The sequence below is a fragment of the Ambystoma mexicanum genome, chromosome 9 (assembly GCF_040938575.1).
Source record: "Ambystoma mexicanum isolate Mex_15411 chromosome 9, UKY_AmexF1_1, whole genome shotgun sequence".
NCBI classification, from domain to species: Eukaryota; Metazoa; Chordata; class Amphibia; order Caudata; family Ambystomatidae; genus Ambystoma; species Ambystoma mexicanum.
The window spans coordinates 585,676,792-585,702,349 of NC_090931.1; the positions used below are offsets into that span (position 1 = coordinate 585,676,792).

General features: G+C 45.8%; 1 protein-coding gene across 2 annotated transcripts in view; it reads right to left on the bottom strand.

The window, feature by feature from the left end:
* Positions 1–25,558, bottom strand: part of TRPV1 (transient receptor potential cation channel subfamily V member 1) — a 434,265-nt gene that overhangs the window by 62,206 nt on the left and 346,501 nt on the right. For both annotated transcript variants that reach the window (XM_069615193.1, XM_069615194.1), the window contains exon 11: positions 19,056–19,221. In XM_069615193.1, the coding sequence (XP_069471294.1) occupies positions 19,056–19,221 (166 nt within the window). The remainder of the gene's footprint in view (positions 1–19,055; positions 19,222–25,558) is intronic.

Sequence of the window (25,558 nt, forward strand, 5' to 3'; positions counted from 1 at the left end):
CAAATTACAAACATCATGAATTCCAACATGTTTTCTGTAGACACACTTTACTACAAAGACAGCCATATTGGGGGAGATCAAACATTGCAAACATCATACAATTACGCACATCATCAATGCTATACAATTTCCTCTAGACCCTCCATCCTACAAAGACATACACTGGGCTAGATCAAGCATCACGGAAAATACGCACAAGGTACCATGCATCATCATTTCCAATCTGTCTCCTCTAAACAATCCATCCTACATAGACACCGACTCTTGGGAAATCAAACACCCCAAACATCCTCAAAGATCACCAATGCAAGACCATCTCCTCTTGACACCCCATCCTACAGAGACACTGACTCGTGGGAAATCAAACACCACACACATCCAGAAACCTCAAACGGTATGCAGTGATAAAATTGCGGCAAAAATGTTACCTGAACAAAAAATCGCAGCAAAAATGCAGTGGTTTGACCCGCTAAAGGTATACCCCATTACACCATTTAAGGGGATTGGGGGTTGCGGGGGTGTCCCCCGCTCCTCTTAAATGATATAATGGGTCCAGGGGTTGCAGAGGTGTCTCCCGCATCCTTCACATGGATTGCGGCAGCAAAACCACAGCTTTTTTGCTGCAATATTTTGTGTTCACGGCCATTTTTTGCAGCGATTTTAACACATGGTCCACTCAAACATCACCAATGCAAGACCATCTCCTCTTGACACTCCATCCTACAAAGACACCCACTCGTGGGAAATCAAACACCCCAAACATCAAGACACCTCAAACATCACCAATGCAAGACCATCTCCTCTTGACACCTACAAAGACATCGATTGTGGGAGATTAAACACCCCTAGTATCCAGAATCTTAAAACATCACCAATGCAAGACCATCTCCTCTTGACACTCCATCCTACAAAGACATCCATTGTCGGAGATTGAACACCCCAAACATCCAAAAGTTAACACATCATCAATTCCAATCTATCTCCTCTAGACACTCCATGCTATGTGAACATGCACTGGGGAAGATCAAGCATCCCAAACAATACAGTACATCATCCTTTGCAATCTCCTCTAAACACTCCCTCCTACATAGACACTGCCTTTTGGGAGATCAAACACCCCAAAAATCCAGAAACTACAAAAATTGCAAAACGATCTCCTCTTAACAATCCATCCTACAAAGATATCAATTGTGAGAGGAGATCAAACACCACAAACATCCAAAAGGTAACACATCATGAATTTCAATCTTTCTCCTCTAGACCCTGCATACTATAAGGACATGCATTGGGAGAGATCAGTTTTTGTTATAATTCCTTTTTTTAAGCGAATCATGCAATAATGTAGATGTGCTTAGATAGGGGGTACACATAGATGTAAACAGCTGTCATAGAAAGCAGGTGTTGGCAGAATATTGAGGCGTGTCCCCTGCATGTTCATTCACACTTTTCAGCATGAAATGAGACAACAAAACAACAAGCAGAAGCCTAAGGGCTCCCCATACAGAAGTAAGATGAGTTTAAGCATTTTCAAAGATGGCAGCATGAACTTGATGAAAGATGCATTAAGTACGATTGATTGAACAGATGCATTAATTATGGGCAAATATGGTACTTCCATAATAGCAGGGAGTGTGAACCACTCATGCAACCAAACGTTTGGACCTGTATATATGAGGCTGTACATTTTGCTGGAAATGTAAAAAATGTACTGGGGAACAGTTACCTCGTTGGAGGTGCAGGGCTGTGGGAAGGATGGGGTGGGGCCAAGGGGTGCGGGCCCCAGCTATTTTGAGCAACACAGTAGGTCTTCATTGAACACAATCCTGGTGATTTGCATAAAAGCAAAGATCATTATGGGAACATCATAATGTCTACAATTTTAAAAGTCAAACATGTCTTATAGTGATTTAGTAAGAAACTATTTTAAGGAAATAATGCACTCTTCTGTTTTGAGTGGTCACAATAATCACCCTAATAAAGAGATGTCTGTAGATTGCAGGATGTATATATCAGTTTGGACAGTTGTAAACGCAGGTTGAATTTGTTGCGGGCAGTGACTGGGAAAGAGTGGGGTGCACAGCAGAAGTGTTTACTTTATATAAGGGATTGATTTTGAGTGTGCTAGATTTTGGATGTCAGGTGGCAGTGGGTTTCACAAAGAGTCAGAAGTTGCGGTTGGATAGGGTGCAGGCGAGAGCGTTGAGAGTATGTTCGGGTGTGATGAGGTCCTCTCCAATGAATGCGGTTCAGGTACTGGTGGGGGAGATGCCATTGGGATTGAGAAGGGATGTGTTGAATATGAGGTGGTGGGTGAAGTGTAGTGCGAAGAGTGTGGCTCATCCGGTACGTGAATGTTTGCGGTATAATTGGAGGTTTGACTATTATGGGGATCGGTGGAGGAGGAAAGGGGGCACTTTGGGGTTTCACATGTGGGAGAAGGGGGTGCAGTGGGGTGTGGGCGAGTTGATGGTTGTGACAGATATGGATCTGGTGAGGTGTCCGATGTGGATGATGGGGTCTCCAAAGGTGTGCTTGGAGTTGACGAGTGTGGTGTCAAAGAAGCGAGGATTGCGGGGTGAGATCAAAGATTTGGGTCAGGCATATGTGGCAGAGAAAGAAGGGTGCAGGGTGTTCACGGATGGTTCAAAGGATCCGGTATCTGGAAGAGTGGGAATGGCGTACTATTTGGAAAGCACTGGGGAGTATAAAGTGGGGCGTCTGACGGATGATGTGTCAATTTGTACGGCTGAATTGGTGGCGATTGCAATGGCGATTGAAAGGGTATGCGAGTTGAGGTTTGAGAAAGTAGTGGTATTTTCAGATTCATTGAGTGGGTTGCAGGCGATTGTGGCAGGGGATGGAGATAGGAAGGATGTGATTTTGGATATCAGGAGAAAGATTGATCAATGTGTGCGTGGGGGGATGGATCGGGAGTTGGCGTGGGTCCCCAGTCATAGCGGCATTCTGGGAAATGAGTTAGTGGATCTGGCGACGGGTGAGGGTATGAGAAGGGAAGCGGTTGATGTAAAGTTGCCTTTGAGTGTGGATGAGACAAAGGTAGTGATGGTGAGGCGGGTCATGGATGAGTGGCAGGAGAAGTGGGTGAGTGGGGTAAAAGGTAGGTGGATGTTTGGTATTCGTGAGAAAGTGTCAGTAAAGGTGGATCCGGGAAGTCTAGAATGGAGGAGGGGGGAGGAGGTAATGCTGAATCGATTGAGAATAGGACATGTGGGGCTGAATGAATATCTGTTTAGAGTTGGGAAACGAGAGTCGAGGGAATGTGCGGTGTGTGGAGAGCCTGAGACTGTGGAACATTTTCTGTTTAGGTGTGAGAGACACGCTGTAGAGAGAGAATTGATGAGGGTTCGATTGTCTGCGCAAGGTGTGGCTGAGTTGAGTGGGAAGGCTTTGTTGGGAGGTGACGGGGTGAGTGGCAGGAGGAGGAGTAGTGTGTTGTTGGATTTTGTGAGGCAGACAGGACGGTGGGAGGAATTGTGAGTTTTACGTAGGTTGAATGCTGAATAGTGGATAGGTGCACATCATCCAATTGGATGGGGAAGCGCCTGCGTGGGTCCGCCCACGCGTTCCTTAATTAAGAAGAAGAAGGACAGTTGTAAACCTGTATGTGAAGCTGTGGTAGTTTCTATATGCAGTGCCCAATGCTGAATCTTCTAACGCTCTGTTGCTTATGCATGCAATAATACAGCTTTAGAGCTGATCAGTAAATGAGCAACAGACTTGTTGTGATGCAGGATCTGGTACATTTATCTGCTAGTCCCTGGGCCTGGGGAATGGAGTTGCACTAAAGCAAGATGATTTTTGCCAGAGCGCCACTTCTTCTTGTTCCAGTCCGTTCCCTGTGCTGGCAGTACATACTTGACATTAAAACGATGGGTGAAAATTATTTACCCAGGGTTATGCTTGGCTGGGCGAGCAAAGGCATGGCAAACTGCTGACTCAACTTAAATCTTATTTAAATATTTCAACAAAAATTAAAGGTACGGAGAGATGCTTAACAGTGGTAAGACAGCTCAAGGTGGTTGCAGTTTGGGTGTCAAAAGGTCTGGACTAAGTTAAGGCAACTGCCTGTGAACTCCTGCTGACGTTGCTCTGCTTTGGGAACTAATAAGAAGTTAAGGAGTCAATGGTTTTAGAAGATCAGTTCAAATAGTCACCCAAGCCGAGAGAATGTTTGGATGCAAGCAATGAGTGGGCATGCCAACAGGCAATGAGTGGGTAGTGAAGAAGCTTGCTGAGCAAGTGGACAGTCATCAGGATGTCTACACACACAGAGGGATTTGACTGAATGCCAAATGAATGTACTTATCTGCTTTTGAACCACAACGCTTGATTAAAGGTGCGCCAATGCAGGTCTGTAAATTTGCAGAGTTGAAATATGTATTATTACATGTTTTTCTGTCCTTAAGTGTGTACATATTTGTAAGATGATGAAATTGTTAAAACAAACACATTTCTGAATGGCAAACATAGGCGTCCACGGTATCATTGGAAAAAAAGAAAAAAATGCATCCAATGTCCTTACTATAGAGACATTCAAATCATTTACATATAAAACGTCTTCCGTGAGCCGAGAAAAAGGGCTTCTTCACGATTATTGCGGTGCAGTAAAAAGTGATGGTAAAGCCGACACTTTGGCACCATATACCTCACTCTTGAGTTTCAGCGACAAGGTGCCGTATCTACGTCCAGCCTAAAGCTGGAAGTAAATCATCCCCCTTATGGCTGAAAATCACTAGAATTACGGGAGCGGAATTAGCGCTTGCTGTTAATCAGTAAAATTCCACATGAAGGATGTGTATTATAGGGTACAAATGCAGTGCAATGGACTTTAGGTGTTATTGTGGCACAGCAGTAACATGGCAGCTGAATTACAGGAACACGCACATTTTAAACAGCCGATCTGAATGACGCAAGGCCTTGTAAGATCATTTGTCTTGTCCTCCCTCTGTCTTCCCTACCTTGTCTTGTCACGCCTCGAAACACTTGTGTATAGGCACGTTAGAAATGATATCTTTATATATAAAGCTGAATGTATGTAGGTGTGCATGTTTGTCTGGCCATACAAATCCACACTGTTCAACCCACGTCTACCAAATTTTGCATGGATTCCTCCTTTGTCTGGGGCAAGATCGTAGTCAATGTTTGGATCCAAAAAATGTACTCCGTAGACACCTGTATTTACTGATGCTCACCCCGCTTCACTGCAGTAGGTACTAGAAGGCGACAAAATTTGAAAAAGTGAAGCAAAATATTCGCTATGTTGGTTATTCCTTTAAAATGTATTACCACTGTATACAGTTCGGAAGTGTTTATTAAAGCATTTTTAAAGGGAATAAAAAAATGTAAACCTTCTTTTTATCACGCCACTCCAAATATGGGGAATGGCAAGGTTACAGTTTACTTAAGTTCATTCACGGGAAGAGAGCACAATCAATCAATCTTCCTTGGACATTTTCTCAAATGCTGAAGCCACTGAGTGACTGAAACATGCCGAAACAAAAAACAAACATCACTTGGAACATTTCCTTCTGATGGAAAGCAAAAAGCAATATCAAGAGCTTCTGAAACACAACAACAAACAGCAGCATGACATGCCGACCGGAGGACAAGAGCCACTTTCTCCAGGGCAAATGAGATGCCAGTCTGAAGCGAGGCTTGCGGACAAGAGGACAAGGGCAAAATCCTCCAGGCCACATGGGACACCACAGCAAACTGAAGCAATACATGCCGACAAGAGGACAAGAGCAACATCCTCTAGGGCACATGCAACACCAGAGCAAACTGAAGCAAGACATGCTGACAAGAGGACAAGAGCAACCACCTCCAGAGCACATGAGACACCACTCGATCAGGACATGGGCAACGCCGGGTACCCCAGCTAGTATGATATCATATCAACACAAGAAGCTAGACGACTCAAGCTCCTCCCAAAGACCAGATGTTAATATTGTTGCCAAAGCTTCTGGCAGTTAATTCCATCCACCAAACTATTGTTAAACAGGAGTTCCATGACTTACGGTGCTGCAACCACATTTTGTTTTGTATTCAGGTGAATCCTTTTTCAGGGTAATGTGATTAAAGATCAGAAACAGCTAGATACAAGGCACAGCCAAATTCTCATCACACGCTACAGAAACAATACTGTGCACATATAAAAGACCAAGTTTTTACATGTCTCTTAATGTAATACTGATGTGTGACAGGACAGGGGTTCGTTATGATACACCCAAACTCACCAGCTCTGCGGCCTACGATCCTGAGGCTTACGAAAAAGCGTGCACACTGTGGAACAAAAGTGACAACAAACAAATGTGACCAGAGGAAACCTGCGCCGGCAGGTGAAGCAGGCCCCCACTCAAGGCCTACACTCAAGGCCTCTTACTTCAGTCTCTGCCGGTCTCATTGTGAGCCAGACTCTACCCCACTGAAGGCGCCCCAGGACCTGCAAACAAATATGGCCAAAATACAAATCAAACACAGGAGTTGCTGCCTGGAACAAGGCCCCCTTTAAGGAAATCAGAGCACCAGAAAATATATTGGCATCGAGAAACCAAAGCTAGGTGCCAACGAAACACGACGCCATCAAGGGAGTGAAAATGCCTGCAACACCAAATCATAACCACAAATATGCGGAAATTACCCACAATACAGGACATCTGCACCCAAGCGCACCACGCACGGGAATTGCACACTTAGCAACGAGGGTCATAAGCAACTTCACACTGGAATTACACACCCGAAGAGTGACATCAGCCAGAAAGCTGACTAGAGTGAAATTATTCGCATGTTGAAATGTGACACCTGCACGAATACAACTCACAGGGGCGAACACAACATCACGATGAGAAACAACAACACCTGCACTGGTAGCACAAACGCACACTGTGGCATCATGCCAACTTGTAACTCAGTTCAAAAGGAGGGAAGCCTGTGTTCTGTGTCACACAAACCCTGGACGCCATATTGTCACTAATGACAGACACAATACATCTCAATGGTCATAACATGCAACAGCTTAACACAGATGGGATTCAGTTATTTGCTGTGGGAGTTAGAAGGACAGTGGAAGGGTTCAACCAGTACGTCATTCAACTGCCAAGTAGGAAAACAAGCATTATTTCGAGTTAGTACTAAACGGTACTGTCAATACGTTGTACTTCCCCCACTGCGGTAAGCATGATGAGCTTACACAGCATTGCTCTTTCTGTTGTTGTGGTTCTTCTGGTGCACTGTGTTCCAGCACGTCCGCTCGTTGCTAGAACGCAGTGCATGGAGGTGTGTACACCCTACCTCCTTATAATACGACACACAGCCGTGGTATACTTCATTGGTCCCGCTGTGGTATACTTCATTGATCCTGCTCTACCAGGATTCAACAATGCCACAGACAAATGCCCTTCTCTCAGTCTAGCAGCCAACTGTCCCTTTCCCAACGTCACAGATAGGGGAGGAATTGGGCGGGAACAATACAGAGCTCAGCAAAATTCGGAAAGTGAGAGCGACAGGAGAAGGTGAATAAGACAAGGCCCAGTGGCGAACAAAGGAAGCGCAGGAGACAAAAGAGGAGACAGAGGTGGCAGGAAGAGGAGTAGAAAGGTTTGCATAGGGGGTAGAGAGAGCAGAAAGACGTGGGTAGGGGGAGAAAAACATTTGCGGGTGGTGGTCAGGAAGTGGGGAGTATAAGCGGCAGCAAGGGTGGAGGCCAGAAGTGGGACCAGGGAAGGGGATACCAGTCATGAGTCAGAGGTGAGTAGCAAGTGAGGCAACAGGAGGTAGTCGGACAAGAGGAGACTGGCAGGAACGGAAGCAGTTCAGTGGCAGTGATGGTGGGCAGTGGGCTGCACAGAAAAGGGGGGACTGCCTCACTGGCCTGGGGAACTCTTTTAAAGATAGTGTGGCAGTGGTGGAGGAGGAAGATAAACAAAGTTATGATTGGGGGGCTAGACAGGGGTACAAGGAATGAGAGAGGGTGCAGTGGGATGCCTAAGGGCATGGTGAGAAGCACGCTACAAAGAGGTGAACACGGAGGAGACCAACCAAGTGTGGGGATCTAGTGGGACGAGCTAGTCCCCAGTAATGGGAAGAACTCAGAGGGCCCTGTGAGAGTGGGGTCCCACGTGCGATGGCGATTGTGGGAGAGGTGTGGTGAAGCTGCTAGGACAGAGATCTGAAGACTTTGGCTCTTCAGATGTTTCGGACTACAATTCCCATGATATCTGTCCACTGACTATGTTGGTTGGGTATGATGGGAGTTGTGGTCCAAAACATCTGGCGAGCCAAATGTTGCAGACCCCTGTGGTAGGATATGACTGCGAGGCCAGTCTCTGTTAGAGATATGGCTTTGAGGGTGCCACTGGTCAGACGGGTATCCAGTGATTTTACTGGAAAAACAAACATTTTTTTTTTACCAAAAACAATCCATTTAAAAAAACGTTGATTTTTTAAAAAGATATATGGAAGTGGGGTAAGGGGTGAACATGGGTGGGGAGGGGCTTTGTGTGCGGTTAAACACATAGGGAAATGGGGGGCTGTGGGAACCCTCCCAAATAAAAAATATGAAAAATTCGATGTTTTTTTCAATCCATTTTTTTCGGTAAAAAAATCAATTGCAATGTCTTTTTCAGTAAAGATCACATAGAAACGGTCAGACGTGGGAATGGTGAAGCGAGGGCACGACATTGGAAAGAGAAGATTGGATGATAAATGACATGAGATAGGAAGAGAAGGGGCGAGGTATGTGAGGACCAAGAGAAGAGAGGATATGGCGTGCAGGGATGAGGGGGCCTGCTACTTGAGAAAGGGGGCATGCCTCAGTGGGTAGGACAGGGGTGTAGGCAGTGGCGGACACGGCTCTGGTGCAGATGTCTATGCCGTTGCAGACAGAAGCAGTGGCACAGGAAGTGCCCAACGCCGCTGACTAGGTTGTAGGAGGAGGAAAAAGAGGAGTCAGGGGATAAGCAAAAGAGGTGAGGTTGCCTCACATGGGAGTAGCAAAGCCATTGGGAGCACACCTGTCAGCGGCCACAAAAGAAAACCTGGATGGGAGAGTTGTAGAGGTTATTACGTTAGTTGCCGCGACCGCACATATCGTTTCAGGCCCAACCCACTCAGAGATGGGGTGTGTGAACAAAGGTGAGTCCCAGACTGGGGCAGGTGAGCTAGCTGCATGCATAACAGAGCATGTGTACAGTAGCAGCCTGCATAGACATGCATGAAGACACCCTTTGGTGCAAAGGATCAGCAGAGTGGTCGAGCTTGGCGTCCGTGGTCACACCGAGGAGGTAATGGCGGTAGGGGGCTGTTGGAAAAAGGCTTGTACTCCGGTTAAGTGGGACAAGTTGTAGGAGTGGATGGTCCACCACAAGAACACGGATAGCACAAAATTGTTGTCTAAATGTTTTGAGGAGGGTTTCAGACTTGTTTATCGAGGACCGAGTTATAGCAGATGGGCAGAACATTTCAAGTCTTGGAGCAACTAGGGAAAGAAATGGCTGTAGGGAGGGTGGTGTGCCCTTTATGAAGGCGCCATAGGATAATTTAGTCATCTCTCCGATGGGTATTATGCATAAGAAAGAGCCGGGCGAATACGTATGAATGCATCATCTGTTCTGGCCAGAGGGGTGGTCAGTGAAGGACTGTGTCGCTCATGAGGATTGTTCAGTGCTGTATTCCAGCATTGACCAATTTAGTTGGCAAGGAGGTGTGGTCGGGCTGAGATGGCGAATTGCAATACAATATCAAATCAGCATTATGGTTGTTGCCGGCGCAAATGGGTGATGTGTACTTGCTCGACATTCATTATGATGGCTTCATTTAGATGGATAAGGTGATGCTCCTTTGGGGTTCAGTGGCCTATGCAGTGTTTGGGTTTGCAGCTTGTTTCCGGAGTGGGCTTTTTCATGTTGGACTGATTCCAAGCAGGTGCGCCATTAGCGCAATGACCTTCAGTTTTAGGGAAACAGGGAAGTTCATGGAAGAATGCACCCACCTGTCGCGTGGTTTTCCGGAGTTAGACAAAGGAAGAAAGCATGCCGTTGTCACGGGGAGAGGCTGAGGGACCGTCAGCAGCGTTCAGGTTCTTTGGCATTGAACTGGAATCAGTGGCTTTGGAAGCCCGTCTTCCAGCTGACAAGGGTGAAAAGTTGAGGATTATGCTGAGGGAGGTGATTAGGGCCAGGAAATATGAAAAGGGAAAGTTGTAGCAACTGATGGAACACCTTTTGGCGAAGGCCATTACAGGTGAGAAGAAGTCTCACCACAAGGTTCGAGTGACATTGAATTTAAGAAAGGATTTGGAGATATGGTTGGAATTCGTTGATGATTTTACTAGAGTCTCAAAATGGTTTCCCCCAGAGGCATTGGCACGGCTAGTTGAGTTATTTTCCAATGCACTTGGGGCTTTGGGATTGGGGGATCTACTGGAATGGCAGGTGGTGTGCAGAACCGGGACCAGGCACGTGCAGAAGGAGAGGGTGCACCCTTGCATTTCTGGAGTTATTTCAAGTCCTGGTGCCACTATATTTGTGGGGAAAGTGGCGGTGTAACCTCTGGGTGACATTCATAGTGGACAAAAAGGCAGTGGTGCCAACAATCAACCAGCAATACACGAGAGATGTGTGGATTTTGAGCTTGTTGTGGATGTTGGTATTGTAATGTTTGCAGAGGAACATTGTTTTTCAGGCCCACATATCCCCAGTTTGCAGAATTGTATGGCTGATGCTTTCTCTCATTAGCACAGGTTGAGGTTCCGTGGTTGGACCCAGGAGTAAAAGAGCGGTTGACTCCTGCGCTGAAGGAACTGTTCAAACCGGGAGAGTCCCCCTGGTGCCACTGTTGATGACAATAGAAGGAATTTCAGGGAAATAGGACAGAATGTTGGAGGTGAGGTGGCCATACAGTAAAAACAGGTGGTCCAAAATTGAAGGCAGGCTATGAAAAGAGGTTCTGAACTTACCACCAAGTACTCCGGGCTGGCATCTGCGATTTGAATTGGGCCTCAACTCACTGGAAGGCCGGGCGGAGTGGAAGCTGGTATCATTATATAGAGAAATCATAATACCTAGACCAAAATCTCAATATGAAGACTTCAGAAAAATGATAACCAGCTCCAAATCCAAACTGCTATGCAATCTAGAATCAAAGGTAAAACCTATACTGGCAAGAACGAAACTAGACACACAGACGCTTGTTTCGAATCCATTAAAAATAAAGAGAGACCTGGAACTACTAGATTGGATTGAGACAATCTCAAAGGTTCGGAACTCAACACCAAAAAATACCTTTCTAGTAGTGGACAAAAAACTGGGCTTCTTACCACGATACCTGGAGAACTACCCTGACTATAAGGTTAGGAACAGCTTCCTCAGGATCAGACTGAACATACTACACACAGGGAAAATTCTGGAAATCCGACGACAGAGAGAGAATGCCGTTTCATTGTGCAAAATCTGCGCCAGTCCACGAAATCAGACCCTCTTTCATTTACTAATAGAGTGTGACAGGACTTTGAATCCAAGGCTTGACAAATTCGGGAAATTTGTCATGAACAAGGAAAGAATTCTATCAGAACATCTGTGTAACAGAATGATCTCAGGCCACGAAACTCTTCTCACCCCGGCAGTGGTGGAAGTATTAAGAGATCTTTGCTTTTTAAATCAGTACACTGGCTATTGATGACATATCAAACTTTATTATTATCATCTGGAAATATATTTTATATATAGTTTTCTTTTTTTAAGTCTTATTTAGCAATGTAAACAAGACAAACCTTTACTCTTTGTGTAAAGGTTTAATTGCTTTGTAAACCAAATGCAAATAAAAGAAATTACAAAAAAAAAGAAAACAGGTGGAACGATACAGGGCAATTTGTGATGGCACCGGTTGAAAGGGAACTTCTGCAGTGAATATCTCAGACAAGTGGAATGAAGTGGTGTATTATGGGAATTGGTTTGGGATTACAAGCCCTCACGAAGTGAGCTGTAGCAAGGTGGTGTGGGTATAGAAGGATCCGAAAAAAATGCAAGAAAACCGCTCTCAGTGTTGTTATTCAGGAGCATGTTGGGATATTTGAGCTGGTGGTAAGTGGTGAGCTTGAGCATATTCTTTTTGCTGCAGTCTTTGAGACAATGTTTGTGGGTGGTTTCCGGTTGTCTGAAATTGTGGGAGGAAAAGGCATGTCAGGATTGGAGATGGGGGAGGCTGTTTTGGTGGGAAGAAGGGTACATTACGTCTGAGAAAGTCTAAGTGCGACGAGAAGGGATAAGGATGTGTAGTACTTCTCAGAATGTCAAGAGATGAGAGATGTGAGTCTGATGGCTGCAAAAAGACATGGCAGTGGTATTTTTGCCACCTGGATGGTACTACTGGGGTGAAAAGTGTTTGCAGAAATGAGAAAGCGTTTGGGACAGACACATAATAGTTTGGCATACATACATTATGCCCTAGCGCAGAATAAAATCCGAGAGGTACAGGGACTATGTGCGTTTGATTGCTTAAAGTTTTACATGGTGTTAATTGGCTGGTGGGTTCATGGCTGCTTGTTTATTGTAATGCAGGAGCAGTAGGAGCAGAAGAAGGACATTTAGATTTGAGGCCATACACTCATTAAATTGGCCGGGAACCAAGCCGAACAGAGTAATGGAGACAGCTGGGGTGTTCGCACGTAAACGTTGACGTGACGTGGACTGAGCTGGGCGGAATGAGGCAGAGCCAATTATTGCCCATGACATTGAAATTGGGCAGGATGATTTACTGTTGATACACCTGGGAGAGAACAATTTGATCCAAATCATGAGGTTGGGTTTGATAAAGCTGGCTGAAAATCCTTAAATATTTATTGTTGTAATATTTATTGTATTTGTGTTTAGTTCTAAAAGAACTTTTACAGAAAACATTTTGAAAAATAAAATTCCATTAGTAAACATAAAAACATACATATATTTACATTTTAAAAGAATGCACTTTAAAATATGCTTAAAATACACTTTAAAATTCACTGTGATTAGAAACAAATAGTAATTAACACTTTTAGGCCTACATATGATCATCAAATTCATTCAATTACAGTAATGATCTGGTCCGCGCCTCTGCAAGCTAAATGTGACCAAATGGCTAAAATTGATTCATTCAATATTATTTGTCGCTATCAACTATTAAAAATTTCGGGATTACACGTCATAACCAATACAAAGCATTGTGAACACTTTCCGTCTCAGTGTTAAGACAATAGGTCCAAAAAGCCTTGTGTTTTATTGCATCAAGGGTACGGACGTATTTGCCAAGAGTGGTCATGTAAACTGGGCCCAGTTGTTTACACTCAGTAAATAAATGTTTTGCAGCTTCAATATTCCCTGGATTTTTACATATTCGAGAGACCCTGTCAGTTAGGGGGTCCTCTTATAGGAACCCTTAAACACCAAAAGTGGGAGTTGGTTAGTACGTAGTCTAAGCATCACATTCCGCAGCGCTGGTTTGGGACAGTGTAGTCATTACCTTTGTGTATGAAGGTAGCTGTGTGTAACATATGAGACATATTTATAAGTACTTAAAGTTGAGAGGTGTCCATAAATATTAGTCCAATCCCATTGCACCAGTTTTTGTTTAAATATACATTTCAAAGTAACAAACCTGATTCCACGTGCGAAGTTCGGGTTGCCAGTTAATATGACTATATGCTATATTATTCAGGCAATTAAACTCAGTACCAGTGTGCTCTCGATTAGGTCCCCTAGTACTCTCCGTTAAAGCTAACATTTGACTTTTGGGGTACGTGTTGGCCTTTAAGTGTAGGGCTCCCACCTGAGCAACAATCTACCTCTAAGAGAAACAAGACCTAACTCCAACCTCAGGTACTCAACTGGGGTCGAAGAAGAGAGTTTCATTAACCTTTTCCAAAAGTAACCTTCTAATTCATCCAACCAACCGATCTCCTGCATAATCATACAAGACCATGGGGGACAAAAACACTGTCTATAGAATGTGATTATCCCTGCCATAGAAAAGCCTGCCCTTTGCTTAGAAAATTGCCCAATCAAGTGTGTCAAACAGCAGGCTTTAGCCGTTTGTGTCTCTTTTATATAACAGTAATTACAACTGACACTCATTTCCAGGCCAGGATAAGGGTATTTCACAACGTACTCCAATTGCCCCAATCTGGTTGTACAAATTGGGGGTTTAACCCTCTTGGAGGCTATCAACATTACCTTTGTCTTTTCCATATTTATGGTTAAATCATTATCTATGGCGTATGAGACTAATATAGCGAACATTTTCATGGCTCCGCTAAAGGTATGGATTAACATTACCAGGGCATCGGTGTAGAGCATACATGGTAGTGGCTTGTCCACCAATTCTAGGGCTACAGTCGACCACAGAGGTCAAACAGACAGGAAGGTCCGGCATGTATACATTATATAGCAAGGGTGCTAATTAGCTAATGTGCATCCATGCTTCATACCTGGCGGTCATAGTGCTTTCGTCATCCAATCTAACCACCCACCTGTACTATGGTGAAAACACTTCAATACACACATGAGCCACTTAGGGCAACCCCAGCCCTCCATCTTGGTCCATAGTTTTTCATGGTTCACGCTGTCAAAGGCAGCTTGAAAATTGACAAATATGATGTACAGTGCCACCCTTTGCTGGGGCCTTTCGAAACTCCATGTACTGCAAAGATGTCAACGAGCTGAGAATGGATTTCTTCCATACTGGACATTTCGGGCGGATTATAAGTATTTATTATCAATGCCTTCCTCTGTTTCTGAGTGAGGCCACAGCTCAACCACTTGGACCATCCCCTCGCTAGATGTTACCGCCACTTGGCTAGAACCAATTTTCTGGTCTGTCCAATAATGAACTCCCATATGGTCGAGCCCACGTCCGCTTTTTATCCATTACTTGGTATAGGCGGTAGCATCCACGTAGAGGGGAGAGTCGAGCCAGGTTTCCTGGAGAAGGAAGACATCATAGCTGGTTAGTATTTGCATTGACCCCCCCTTCTGTAAAAGGTGTCGCTAAACCCTGGTATTCCAACTAGCAAACCTAAAAGTTCAATTCCCCCTAGCAAGTTTTCCCATACGTGGCGTAACAGCCTGTTGCTCCCGGGGCCATGACCCAAAATCATGCGAAGACTGTGTTTGGCTGCTTGTAACTCTATTTGCACATGGCCCCGCCTGTGCGTATCCATTATGGGGTCCATAATGTTCTTTGAATAATTCAACCCCTTGGGAGGGCTGTACAACAACCTTTCCACATACAGCATTCTATCGGTTATAGGTGTCACTGTGGAAACAGGGTAATGCTCATGGTATATCATTAATTTAAGCCCCAGGCTATACAATACATCCACTCTAGCACATAGCAAGGGTACTGCCAAAGAGCATACAATCGAATAAAGACCCAGTTATTTAGACTGTCCCATTCAGGGAGTTCTAGTCGTAAAATATCTGCCGAAGAAATCAATGACAGCTGGGGGATCATAGACCACATGTGGAGCAGGGATGACCAATTAAAGAAGGGACTGGTTGCAGCTCTCTGGTTCTCTTCAATGTTCACTTAAATCAGGATTATAATCTCCTCTCCCGCTATGCCATTTGTTTTGGAAAACAGATGTACAGATTTCATCTGGTGACATTATTCTTGGTTGACAAAGAGCTGCGGACCCTTTCTCTTCACTGATGGGACTGCCAATGTCTGGCATAGGGCTGTTCACCAGATGTGTGTCAGTGGGCTGACTTTTACCCGTGTGGCAAGACACAGCGACAGGGACTTTTTCCTGGGCCTAACGAGGGCAACCGCTCTCCGAATCAACCTGGGGTTTTACTCGTGGTTGATTTGAGACTACATGAGACCATTTGTCCAGCGGCCCACTCAAAGTTACTTTGCTCTTTGTGCCATCGCCCTGTACTCTGATGACCGTTGTAGGTTCTGGATGGAGACACTCTGTTGTCTAACCACCGGGTTTGGGAAAGCTCACTGTTATTATTCAAAAAGCAAACTTGCTTTGGGCTTTGCCAGGCAGGGCCCAAGGATGTCCTTGTAAGTGATGTATGTGTGCTTGACCTCCATAACTGCCTCAGATGTCGACTGGAGGAGATTTTTCCATCATTGATATTTCATTGCATAATGCTTCCAGGGCAAGTGAGTCTTGGAGCATTACTGATGCCGGTGAACTAGGGATGCTGACGGGAAGGCTGTCCCAATGCTCACATTGGTCCTTTAGGTCTTCATCCATAACTAGTATACATGGTGGGGGGTCATTGGTCCCATCTGTGGGTTCATATCCCCTGCCTGACTTATCTATTCCCTTATTTTCTGGTTTTTGACCCTGGCACAAGGCCGTATCATCTAAGATAATGTCCCCTACCTTTGCGGTTATTACCATTAGGTCATGTTGCTCAGTGGACAGATTTGTACAAAGAACCAATAAGGTTTCCATTTTAGAAAGAATAGTGTTAAGTTGGTGTTTCAAGGGTACCTCGTCCGGGAGGAAGGCTTCACCCTGGGTAGTACTGTTGGAGGGCGCACCATAACTCACATCTCCTGAGATTTCCAAGGTATCAACTAATGCTTCGAGGTTAGGGGTACTGGACAGGTTTCTTCCAATGGGGGGACCAAGAGAGTTGCGTTTCAAAGTCTTACATAAGTGAAACAATGATCCATTACTGTCAACAGACAGTGGTGAGTTTGGCACTTGGTTGTCGAATTTGTCTGCTGGATCTGCAATATTATTGGTTGCAATAATTCGAGTTTTCCTTGGCGCTTGCAGATTATTGTCCCCCTTTACGTTGCATGAGGGACCATCTCTCACTTGCGTCACTGAGGGGCATGACATCGAAAATAACACATGGGTCTGGCTGACGGCCTGGAAATAGCCAGTAATAGGCCTCTGGTCGTTAGGCACTGGTTTTCCCCCGTTTCCTCCATCATTTTGCTGTTCTTTGTGGACGGTGCCTCTGGATTACCTTTATTAGGGTTTAATGGGCTCCATGCCCGTTTCCTCGTTTTTAAGGATTCGCTACGCAAGCCAGACCAACTAGGCAGTTTGTTATTCATGGTGGTGGGCCACATACTCAAGCAAGGGGAACCAGTGTGCCAATGTTGTATAACTCCGGAGGTAAAAGGGGATGGAGGTAGCGCGGAAAAGAAAATAGAAAATAGAGGAAGAGGATGGCAGCGATGGGAGGACACAGTATAGAGTCTTAGACTTGCAAAGGCTATGTGAGGGTATGGACCACCCTTTACTCAATGGGGTACCCACACTCCAGCACACACTCCTACCCTAGAGTCATTTATCCTAATTGAGATTGGATTCACACGGAACCCCCAATACCTCCCCAATACCTCCACCACTACCTCCCTACAGTCCAGTACAGCTCAGCAACTCAGGACACAACAGAAGGGTCTCCCCCACTCGCTCAGTTACCACACTTTTTCGGGCTTGTTCTCCAAGATCCTTGGGCTTTTCTGAACCATTACGCAGCTTCTGTAGCCTGTAGCCTGAGGGGGCAGCCGCGAGGGCAGTTCAGAGAGTTGTCTGTGACTCTCCCTTATTACTGCATTTCGGCATCCCTGTGTGCCTGCAGCTGCAGCCTAGTGGCATGGACCCACCGCCGAGCTACGTCAAGCCTCAGTGCAGCCAGGAAGCCTACGTGCGGTACACCGGAGTCAACACAGTGGGTAACCTCACCGCCTTACCACTGTCTCACGACCTGGACTCTCCTTCCCACAGCCCTTTCGCACAGCACCCAGGAGCTGCTTTCACCCGTATCGCGTCTCATCACACTGGCACTGGAGGAAAGGTCTATTGGTCAGCTGTCAATTGTGGCTCAGGAGGTCTTGGAGGGGTGCGAAGAAGCCAGTTGAGGTAAATAGGACGTGTAAAGAACTAAAAATGGCGGTTGCTGGTTTCCGTCGACACGAAGGAATTGGTGCAGTGAAGGAATTGGTGCAGTGAATAACGAGGTGACACGTTTTGAGAGACCTGCCTGTATTCAGCAGAACGGAGTGCACCTGTCATTCCAAGCGATGACAACGCACCTTGCGAAGGTGATGGAAGTGGCAAAGGGGTCTGTGAAGGGAGTTTGGGAATGGGTTGTGGGGCAGGGGGACACCAGCTGGGGAGGGTTCCTCTGTCTACCGCCGAGAAAAGACATGAGTATGTTAAAATGTTAAGGACTTGAGGTTATAATATGGATCGTTTGTATTTATGTTTCAAGAAATAAGGTAGGGAAAGGGCCTAGGTGTTCACAAGTGTTCACAAGAGAGAGAATGGGAAAGGAAACACGGGGAACAGGCCAGAAGGAAAGGAGAATGGGGAAGGGCTGCAAAAGGGATAAGAAGTGTTACAGTGGAAAAACTGGACAAGCAGTAGGGATGAATTTGGAAATAAATTGTAAATGTACCCATGGAAAGGGGTAGGTGTGCGGAAGGGGTTTCAAGACATCACGGGACATGACTGATGCCAAGAGAGAAAACTGGTGTAAAATGAACCTGCATTTAATAAAGCATCCTTATATGAAAGTTCATGACACTGGTCATTTTGAGCCATCCCCTCAATACACGGCTGCCATAACAGCTCCAGGCTTGGAAGGCTTCGAATTCTAAGGTCCTGTCTCCCAGAATGCAATGGGGATGGCAGGGCAAGGCAATCATTAGATTTGTTTTTTATATTCGTGACGCTCTAAAGGCCCATTTGGCATCTAAGTGCCAAGAATCATTAGTAAGTGTCCAACATGGCCAACTAGAAATGGCTGGTACTGAAACGTTTTGAGAACGTCAGGAGCTTGTCGGTACTATGGTCATCCTCTGGGAGAGATTTCCAGAGCCAGGTAATACCCAAACATACATCTGTCTGTAGAATATAACAAATCAGTCTCGGGAGGATAGCTGAGGTGCAACGTGCTCCCCTTGGTAGCAAGACGACACAGAGCAACACAGCTTCGATCCCCGGGCCCGCGCTTACAAACCTACGGGTATTAAGCATGTTATAAATAACCTATCATATCATATAGCTCACCTGGCTCCACACTCACCTTCTCAATCATGACTGAGTAGATGCCCATCACCTGGAATCCGCGAGTGTAGTACAGCATGTTCACCCAACTCAGAGACAAGCACATGACCAGGGAGCCCACATACTCCTGCATGCCGATGAAGTACAGCACCACCGCCGTCAGCAGGAACACCGACTGCACAAAGCTGCAAGGGGAAATCAGTGGCCGACATTGTTACAAGACGTGTCCCATGGAAAGAGAAGGCAGAACCGCATCAACAGACACCTGGACAATCAATATTTGCAACTGGAGCATGAAGAAGATGTGTCTAGTGGCTAGACTTTCAACTGTGTAGCAGAGACATGAGTTCTAGGCCCAGATTCCTCTCCGTTCCTCTTAGTCTATCATTGTATGTGGTGGATTATAAGTAGCACAAACCTAACTGTGAATCAACAGAATGTTGTACACATGGGATACAGCGATACGGTACAATGACACAGAAAGAATCGAAAGGATATACTACTAGAGGTACACTTGCAAGGGCATGCAGAGACGGGTTACAGAGGATTACGGGCAGTGCATACAGGAAAGGGAGGGAAAAGCGGACAGTCTTGATGCATTTGCTGCTGCTTTCCAAGCTGTGCTCCCGCTGAAGCTATATTCCAGCGAATGCCACATGGTCTGTCCTTGCTAATATCGCTGTTGATTTCCTCGATCCGCATCTACGATTCCTTCCCTTGGCTTCTTCAACTATGGAAAAGGAAGCAGGGTGACCCAGTGGGGTCTTATTAGACCTGCTAGAATTCATAGAGTTGAGGAACTGGATATGAAGCTACACAGCACTACCCGGGCCCATGACTAATCATGTAGACAGGTTTATTCATCAGGTTTGGAATTTTGTAATACCTCCATTCATTCGTTCGTTTAGCCATTCCTGACCTGCCTTTTTCAGAATCTTAATCATTTTCAATCCAAAATGTATCCATTGACTTTAAGAATTTGAATGTCTGCTGGTTCAGTTATAAAGCCATACCTTTCGCAACATCTTCGCATTGGATGGTAGCAGAGCAGGTGGCCTAGGGTTGTAATAAGTGCCTGTGAATGGTGTCTCCGCCACTCCTGACAGCCAGCCGTCCTGTCAGGCTAGTCTTGTTCATTCTGTTTATGAGTACAATCTATGTTGAGGGGAGTACAGAGTCAAGGATTGGGGCGGGGGTTTCACAAACAACATTCCCTCTAAATATCTTTCTCTAATGTCAGAAATAGTTTGCTTTTGAGTGCACTGTATTTTCCATCTGCACAACTGATTTAACAGGTGTGCTACTTCGTGAGCTTGTATAGTGTGTCAGCTATCCTCTCCGAATGGAGCGTGGAAGGAAACTCCCCCTCGCCCCCATTTACTGCAATGCTTTACAAATCAGTAGAACACACTATTTCCAAATATTTGGGTTCAATAAATAAATGTTTCATAGGCACTTCTAAGAGAGCTCACAAACCATTCCAAGACTTTGAAAGGTCTGCCACAGTGGCTAGCAAATGTCCTCCTTTTCACAGAAAAAGACGTGGATTTACCAAAAGAGAGTGTTGTGCGCTCAATACAAACACTGGGCTTAGATGCGGCTATTCATTTGTCAAGTGGCAAACTGCTCAGAGGCAACGCAGTGCATTTATTACACAACAGGGAGCACACTCATCAGTTTTACAAACAACAAATATCACTTAACATAACTCAAGTGGTTGGTAATAAATTCAGACATCATATGTAATGTTACAAATAGAATAAAGGCAAGCAAAATGTGTTTGCCAGAAAGCATTCCATTAAAAAATCATGTGTCACTAGAATTAAGTCATTCAGGGCCAGGAGAACATGGCTCTCTCGTGTATGTGTCAGGAAAGTAATTCGGTAGGAATTGCTGCACCATCGAGTATGATTTTAAGAATTCCTAAAAAATATAAAGAACAGCACTAACTTTTAGTGAATATCTGTTTCAAATCTACAGAGCTCAGGGATTTAAATCTATCACCCTCCTGAAGAACCGCTGCAATCCTCAACGGGGAAACACGTGTCAATGACTTTGTGAGGGCTCTGTAAATCAAAAAGAGGACTTTTGTGAGGACTCTGTAAATCAAAAAGGGCACCGCATTGCCAGACTACAGAGGATACTGTGAGGACCTTATGAACTTTAAGGATAGCACAACAGTGCAATGAAAACTTTGTGAGTGTAAATTAAAAAAAGGGCACAACATTGCCAAAACACAGAGGATACTGTGAGGACTTTTTGAACTTATAAGATAGCACAGCAATGCAATGAGGACTCTGTGAGGACTCTGGAAACTCAAAAGGGCATAATATTGCCAAACTACTGAGGACATTGTGAGGACTTTAGTGAACGGGAACTTAAAAGATAGCACAAAAGTGCATCAAAAAAACTAAGCCATTCTATGAAACATTTCCTCTATGCAACCCAATAGAGGGAATCAAAAAGAACTCTGTTTACTACGCACTGTTGCTGACTATCAACATTATGTTGCTCGGAGAGAAGAGCAGTGACACCACTTACTCATTATGTTGTCCTCTAGATATGTCCCAGCAACATTTACTGCTTTAAAATACTCTGAACAAAGAAAATAGGGAGTAGAAATACGCTCAACACAATATAGAAAACAATATATATATATAGGAGCCTACACACTTCTTCATTTCACCAAGTTCCACTGATATTTTTCAGTCAGAGGTTCCAGCAGAGCAGTGGCACAGGAGGGAGCTCTAATAATATTGCTGCCTGAGCTGAAAAGGAATTGTATATGAAATATCATGTTTTAAGTATGAATTATTAGGTAAAAGGAACTCTGGAGAAGTTTGGATTTTAATAAGCTATCTGTTCCAATTTAAAAATAGATTTCCACTCACCTACAAAGCACTGAAATGGCAATGTAAAATGCCTTTGCGCTCAAAGAAAAATAATTGGACTGCAAACGGCCAGAATTATGGAGTAAAATGTCATCTGAGTCCTGCTTGTTACCCTGCCATATGAAGTGAAAGGACTGAGCTTAGAATCAAGCCAATTGTTGTTTAGCCCACTCTTCCTCACCCCTGGTCTAAAGAAAATAAAACAAATAAGTATCTCAAAAAGGTTCCTTAAAGAGCACCTTAAAAAATCACATAGATTTGTCTTATCATTAAATAACAACACTACTCAGCAGTATTACGGATGTAGGTCCTTCTCCTGCAGTTCCCTGTTAAGAGTTAAACAAGATGGAGGGGATGCTAGAGGCTCTAAACACAGAATACATGATTCTATTTAAAAGCCCAGAGCAGCTGAGCAGAGAATAATATGGTGTAGTTTCCTAGACTGTTACTAGAGGTAGCTGTCCTTCAATTAACACAAAGAGCACACTTGCTTCACTGTATTGTATTGCCAATACTTTTGACTTGGTTTTTGAAAGTGACTAATGTGTCCTCAACCCCACAGAGTGCACACTAGCCTTGCTTAACAAGTATCAGTGAAAAGTGAGGTAGGCTCCTCTTGTAGCAGTAAAACAACTCACTGGAACATTTGCATACCTACAATCATTTTCAGGACATTTCTTTTATAAATGGACAGTTTACAAAAATGTTATGAACCTGCATACACCCAATTATTGTGCTGTAGAAACAAGATTGTTTCGAACATTCCCACCCCCTTAATACTAGAGTGTAAGCTTATACAAGTTACATAAGATATGTTTCATAACAACCATTAAAGGCTATGCTTAGAACTCTGAAAACATAGAAAGTGTTCAGATCGGCCAACATCATTGCAGATTTTCTGGATATATGTCACCCTAATGTTTTGCCAATGCATTACTTTTTGGAAGCGAGTGAAAGACTGAGCTGGAAAAAAGTTGTGAATGTTTCGTTTGAGACAAAATGTTATGGTACGGTGGTCTACGAAGCATGTTGTTGTTGTAGGTGAACCCATGACACTCCTGCTTTCTCAGATATGTCGTGAAAGAACTCATGATGTTTGTGAATACCTTGTGTGCTGAAATCAAGGAAAAACTCAATATTTATTGTGGGTTCCAACCATTGTGAATGCCAAGTCTCTTTGATGGCAAGGCCCAATCAGAATGTGGAAATATGTGTCCCTGAGGTTTATCATGCACAGCCATGTTTTGCAGTCAGGCTAGAATCTGGGCTTGACCATATTGAATGTTCAACTGGAAGGTGCTCCATAGCAACAGAAAATGATCAGTGCAAGAACTGACCTGAAGTCACTCAGAAGATTTTTCACTGTTACCGAAGCCTGCTTCCTTTTCACAGGTAGCACTGTTAGGGAGAATTATCATTCTATGGCTAATTTCCCTTACCTATAGAGTCCCCCGGCAGCTTTGCTGGATTTGAAGGGTTTGTTTCCTTTTTTCCTGCTAAGAGTGAGACTCTTTTTTCCCACTCTTAGGCATTTTTGCTATTTGTGTTCTAGGCTATTTTTGTGTTTAATGCCTATGGGATCTCTCTCAACCCCATAGGAACCATCTTTATTCACATGTGTTACAGAGTGCAGTGACACAGGGGTGTCGTAGCGACCCCAAAACATAGACTCCATACCCTGGGACTGACTACTGTCTCCCAGGGCATGTAAAGTCCCCATTGACTTTACTAGTCGAATCCTATGAACTAAACCAGTACAACCCATCTTACTATGGAAGCACTGGAAGGTGTTAATAGTTTTTCCCCAATGATCATTTTCGAGAGGGTACCGTCAGTGGCGGCTGCTATAATAGGGCGGCCGGGCGCCGCCCCCCCAGAAAAAGAGAGAGAAGCTAAAAGAGATTCAATCAGAGAACTTCTCTGATTTAATCTCTTTTAGCCAGATGCTGCTGCATTTCCTTTGCCAACAGCGCGGGGGCGCTGTGGCAAGGAAACAATCAGTATAGCCGCCCGACCCGGCAGCGGGGCGCGTCCCAATTTAGTATTTTTTTTTTTAGCCCCTTTAATTAGAGGCCTGGTGGGGCGCTTCAGGGGTGGCCCCGCCAGTGCGCAAACAGCGCACTTATATTATTAATCCCTCCCTCCCGGCCTCCCCTGCCATGGATACAGTATGTCATTGGCTGGCAAACAGCCAATGACATACTGTATCTACTGGCGGCGCAGGGTGTGTGCGTGCGCCTGCGCCGCCTTCACACCCGACCCTTTCTTTTCGAATCTGGATTCCCCCGACGCCGGCCGAACATCAGCACACCGGAGAGGAGTGCTGCTGCAGCACCAGGCCACACCAGCCCAGCAGCGACGCCGCGGACCAGCAGACCCGCGGTAAGTAATTTGCGCGCACGGCGCAGCGTTCGTTCGTTGTAACTTGTTTTTTCACTCCCGACTCCGAGTCTCCGAGTCCCCGGCCCGGGCCAAAACTAACAGAGAAGTTCTCTGTTAGTTTTGGCCCGGGCCGGGGACTCGGAGACTCGGAGTCGGGAGTGAGTCCCCCCCGCCGGGCCCAAACTATGTGGACCACTTTCCACTACGGGGCCCAGCAGGCAGGCCCAGTCACTCAACACTGAACAACGTGTAGGCTTAGGCTAGGCCTACACGTCGTTCAGTGCTGCCGAGCTGAGTGACTGCAGTGCTGCCGTCAACTTACTTAAGACGAGCGCTACCACCAACGCTCGCCCCAAGTTGGGCATCCACGGCACGGACCAGGGGGCTAAACAAAGTAGGCCCAGGCGGCTCCCGCCTTGGTGGTAGAGGGCGGCCCAACAGTGGGCCGCCCGCTACCACCAAGGCGGGGGCCGCCTGGGCCTACTTTGTTTAGCCCCGGTCCGTGCCGTGGCCGTGGGTGCCCATGGGCCTTGCCTTGGGCCACCACGTCGGGACCGGCACGCAAGGCCCAGGAAGGGATTGCTGCTACTTGGGCAGCAGCGCACGCCTGCCTGCCAGTGCCCTGGGCCTATGGCCCAGGGCACTGGCAGGCAGGCTTGTTGTGCTTCAGTTCTGCTGCTGCCCAAGAACCAGCACAAATTCAATCCCTTAAGCCTTAACACCGAAAAGAGCACTGTGTAGGCCCAGGCGGCCCCCGGCTTGGTGGTAGCGGGCGGCCCGCTACCACCAAGCCGGGGGCCGTCGCCTGCCTGGGCCTACTTGGTATTGTTAGCCCCGGTCCGTGCCGTGGCCCATGGGCCTTGCCTTGGGCCACCACGCTGGGACCGGTACGCAAGGCCCAGGAAGGGATTTCTGGTACTTGGGCAGCAACAGCAGCGCACGCCTGCCTGCCAGTGCCCTGGGCCTATGGCCCAGGGCACTGGCAGGCAAGCTTGTGCTTCTGCTGCTGCCCAAGTACCAGCAGAAATTCAATCCCAACACCGAAAATAGCACTGTGTACTACGCCCAGGCGGCCCCTACCTTGGTGGTAGCGGGCGGCCTGCTACCACCAAGCCAGGGGGCCGCCTGCCTGGGCCTACTTTGTATTGTTAGCCCCGGTCCGTGCCGTGGCCCATGGGCCTTGCCTCGGGCCATGCCGGACCGGTACGCTGCAAGGCCCAGGAAGGGATTGTGCTGCTACTTGGGCAGC